The 4,630-nt window shown below is 40.5% G+C and overlaps 1 protein-coding gene across 3 annotated transcripts in view; it reads right to left on the bottom strand.

Moving 5' to 3' along the window:
- Positions 1 to 872: 872 nt before the first annotated feature.
- The window catches only part of LOC130198102 (WD repeat-containing protein 37), a 19,651-nt gene continuing 15,893 nt past the window's right edge, over positions 873 to 4,630 (bottom strand). For all 3 annotated transcript variants that reach the window (XM_056421187.1, XM_056421188.1, XM_056421189.1), the window contains one exon: positions 873 to 4,610. In XM_056421187.1, coding sequence (XP_056277162.1) covers positions 4,479 to 4,610 — 132 coding nt within the window. In that variant the 3' untranslated portion in view covers positions 873 to 4,478. The remainder of the gene's footprint in view (positions 4,611 to 4,630) is intronic.

Raw genomic sequence — 4,630 nt, 5'->3', positions numbered from 1 at the left:
AAAAGAAATGAGCCAACAAAAGTAAAACAATCTATGTGTAAAATCCTTGTGGCTCAAGTAAAATGTCTCAAAAGTGCAGAAAAAGGTACCCCAAAATAAAAGTGATCTAAAATGCGGCTTGTAGTTCTCACCATTTTGACTTGATAAATTTTGAACCCAGCAAAATTATTAAAACAAACAACATACACAGCCAGTCAAGTTTATTTGACCAACATATTCTGACTTTTTGTCCACCTGATGAACCAGTTTCATTGGAGTCCACATCTTTCAGCTCTGACAGGTTCATGAGAAAGACCTGAAGGATCTGAAGTAATTTTTCACATTTTCCATCGGTCAAAGGTCATGTTCTCTAACCCGGTGTGGATAGCATTAGATTATTAAACTTGTAGGGTGACCTTTGGAGAAGCGATGACAGGCCAAAATGTCCTCACTTTCCAACGGTGTCCTCACTGAAACCTGTGGTCCTCACATACACCTCAAAACAGGATGACACACACACTTGTCTTTGTTTTCATATTAAAAGACGACGCTTTAACAAGTTAAAAGGATATTATAATCTAAGCCTATTTGATGTGACTTTGCGGGGGGGGGGGGGGGGGCACACCCACAAATCCAAAATTGTGACCACAAGTAATCTTGTGTGTTTTATGCATTCCCACTTTCAGCTCAGATTTAGACCTCAACCAGCTCCTGAAGGAAATATCCATCTTATAACTGCTTAATATTCCACATCTTTACCAGCTAGTTGCCCAGTGTGTGTGCTCTTCTACAGGTGTAACGGTGACTCAACCAGGATTCTTTGCAAAGATCAACACAAAAAAAAACAATCAATCTCCCTACCCCCTAAAAAAACCTCAACACGGAAACCTTCAAACAGCACAAATGGTTTATTTGGATTCCACAAGCAGACGCTCGCTCCTCATTACACAGATTCTACAACACGTCTCAAGTCCATCCAACAGGTTTGTTTTTTCCTTCGTCTGAGAACACAGCTGTGGCGTTTTGTTGCTCTACATCTAACCACGCCGACCACGAACAACACCGTAAACACAGAGGAGCCACAGCTTAACAACTTTCACAAAACAGTGTTGAGTTATGAACGGGAGAGAAAATGCAGTGAAACTTGTTTTTAAAACGGTATCGGATCACACAAACTAAATGTGTTGTAGGTTAAACCAGAGACATTCTGCAGGATGGATTTAGGGGAACGCAAACATGTTAAATATTTACTCGTTGGAGTGAAAGTAGAGAAAATAGATCTGCGGTAGATCGTTGAGGAATATAATCACACCTGGAAACATAAATAACAGCTACTCACAAATAAAAATAATGTACAATGCAAAAAAAAAAGTTTTTATGCAAGGTGAGTCTGCTGCTGACATTTATTAGGCTAATTTTTAATTAGCCAGAGGCGAAATGTTGGACTACATTCTGATTTAAAATTACAACTCGGTATCGGCACGAAGCGCAAAATCTGAACAAGAAATGGTATCGGAAAAACATCTGTAATTTACACCGAAACAAATGAAATGCAGGACATTGTCAACAACTTATAAAGAATAATACAATTTTTAAAAAGCTGCAGCTGAAAACCCACTCTTTGTATACATTACAATTTACACGATACAAATGTTATGGTTTTAAAGTAAGAGCAGGTTGACACTAAAGTCGTCACTTTAGTTAGTTATTGGACATTTTGCATTTATTTGATCTTCAATAGTGCCGTTTGGTGCCGTTTACACACATTATGTACTTCAACACATGTGATCAATCTAAGAGTTTCCTATTGTACTGAAACACTCTTCACTGGGTTAAAACACTGCAAAAAAGGCAGCTGTAAAGTGAACACACACACACGCACACACACAGCTTTGGCTGTTTTAGTGGCAGTGGGAAAGCAAAGCAGCCGACGGCAAACGCATCACGACATTTTCCTCGAGAGGTTTCACTAGTTTTAAAGTACCAGAACAAATGTGACGCGGACAGAATCTCAACACCATGACGGACCAGAACTACTCTTCTTTTCTTTTTTTACAATCTTGTCAAGTATTGGGCCGGCAGCGGGGCTTGGCAGCCGAGGAACATCCGTTACCAAATATCTAAGATTTGACGCCGGTTTAAAATAAAATCACCTTTTTGTTGTTGCGGGGGTTGAATGAAATTTGATTTCTCGAGATGATGAATGAGAACTCGCTCTGTCTCATAACTCTGTGGGAGTTTGGTCCCATGACGGTTTCAGTACCAAGAGATATCTCCACGTTAATAGACTTAAGCGTGTTCATAGACACGGGACGTCAGCAGCTTTTTACTTCACTTATTATTGTGCCACTAGTTTTATGTTTTGGGGATGGTGTTAGAATAAGAAGCTACGAGTCGAGTAGAAGAAAAATATCAACATGTACTGAACAGCGTAGGTACACGTAGATGATGGATTAAAAAAGGAGAGAATACCAAATAATTATTATTTATCCTCGACAGACTGGAAAAAGTGTGGAACGTTATGATTATTTTTGGTGACGCAGATCCTGTGATCCTGTATATGCGGTCATTGTATTTAAATAAAATGTATTTATTCTTATTTTCATTTATTTATTCTTATTTTTTTAGTCATCCTCCATTAAAAAAATAATACAAAAAACATGAAGAAGACAATTACAATGTTTGGAGAACATTTGTTCATCGCTCAGTAAAGATTAAAAAATAACAATCGATACATTAACTTAACTGCATGATCTCACTTCATACGTCGGTACTTTAATGGGGGGGGGGGATTCTCTTGACTTTTAAATGGCACCGTTTTAGAATTATACATCTATTTAATATATTTGATTTTTGTAGCAGCTACAAGTTCCGGTGAAAGACGGCGGATGTTTGCCAATCAATAAATATCTTAAAGCGATGATTATGGAGCCACTAATTTGATGATATACTGCATCAAGTTTATAAATAAAGTCTCTTTTTGACCAAATATCTCCACAAAATAAAGAAACTTGGCTGAAAACACTAGAGCGTAGCAACAAATCAGCTTTGTGCTTTACTTATTTCTGTTTTTTTGCACACCAATCAATCAATTAATCAATCAATTTTTTTTTTTATTCCGACCTTCCCTGAACATTGGAAGTTTTTTCTACCCATTGTCTCGTCTTTTTGTTCAATTTAGACCCTTCTAGGTTCTTCTGGTCAAATTACAGCCGAAGTTCCCAAGAAAGGTTTTAGTTTCTGGAAAAGAGTTAATTTAGTTCTTCATGCTTAAACAACACACTAAATAGTGTTAAACGCAGTATACATGAATAGTGTTAAACGCAGTATACTAATGGTTTTATGTCTCGCTACCCAACCCTGCCACACACCCATGTCAACAGGCGTTGCTCTTCAGAGACAAAACTTTTCCTCCCGAACACTCGGCCGGAACAACGTCTACACATTTTTAAAAATCTGCCTCCAACAATAAAACCGCCAACAGGCGGGAAGGTGACACACGGGGGCCGGAGAGGTCGGACTGGAGGAGTCTCAGCCAGTTTCAGGAGAGGAGGCTGGAACACCAACAAATCCCAACGAAGGAGAGACCAGCTGGGAGGAAACCCCGTCATCCACAACAGAGAGAAACCATAACACAGGGACCAGGGACTCTGGAACCAGGAGCTCTGAGACCAGGATAACTGGGACCAGGAGCACTGGATCCAGGAGCTCTGAGACCAGGAACTCTGGGACCAGGAACTCTGGGACCATGAACTCTGGGACCAGGATAACTGAGACCAGGGACTCTAGATGGCGACCAAACGGATCTCTAACATCACGTCATCAGGTGTGTTTTTTTGTTAAATCTGTTGAATAAATTTCCCGCAATTACAATCTGCATTTAATCCAAATTGAATTTATTATTATATATTTTTTTTTTAATCAGGCAGGATTTATTCCTCGCCCACTGACTGCTGCCTCTGGTGGCCGGAGGTCATATCGCAACAACATTAATTATGAAAACCAGCAGCCATGTTTATATGTTGGTGTACCGATAATCCAAAGGTTTGAGCGGTCGTTTAATTTTGGCGTTGTTTTATATAAATTAGCTACATGCGTCTCAAAAAGCATGGAAGAGAGGTTATAGTTTCAGTTCATAAGAGTAATTTAGTATTTTGGTGTTTTTCGGTCCATGCTGACTGAATACAGTTCTGCAAATCACACAATAATAAAAGTGTCACATGTCGCGTCCTTTAAAGGAAGTCTCCACCTCTCTGGTTGGAGTGAATTGAGCTTTTGTGGCTTTAACAGTCAATAATTAATGTCCTTCTTTCAGTGTTGTTCGGGTTTCGTCTGGACGCCATCTAGAACTCTGGAGTATCAGACCTCCGTCATCACGCCGGTGATCCCCTCGTTCGTTGACTCATTCATCAGGAACAAAAAAAAACATTTTGTAAAGCCGCCTTTGTTTGAAGCCTGCAGGACGAGAGCGTGGGACAGACTTTGGGTCGAGGCGGCGGTCATTTCTCCTGCAGCAGGGCGGGGATGTTGATGTTCCAGCCGATGGCCTGCCGGTCGAAGCCGCAGGTGAACAGGTTGCAGGAGGCGTTGTCTTCACTCCAGGCGGAGCAGCACACCATCCGCCGGTGACCCTGGAGCGCCACACACAGCG

Source organism: Pseudoliparis swirei, chromosome 8, assembly GCF_029220125.1.
Source record: "Pseudoliparis swirei isolate HS2019 ecotype Mariana Trench chromosome 8, NWPU_hadal_v1, whole genome shotgun sequence".
Lineage (NCBI taxonomy): Eukaryota > Metazoa > Chordata > Actinopteri > Perciformes > Liparidae > Pseudoliparis > Pseudoliparis swirei.
This window is presented reverse-complemented; position numbering and strand designations above follow the sequence as displayed.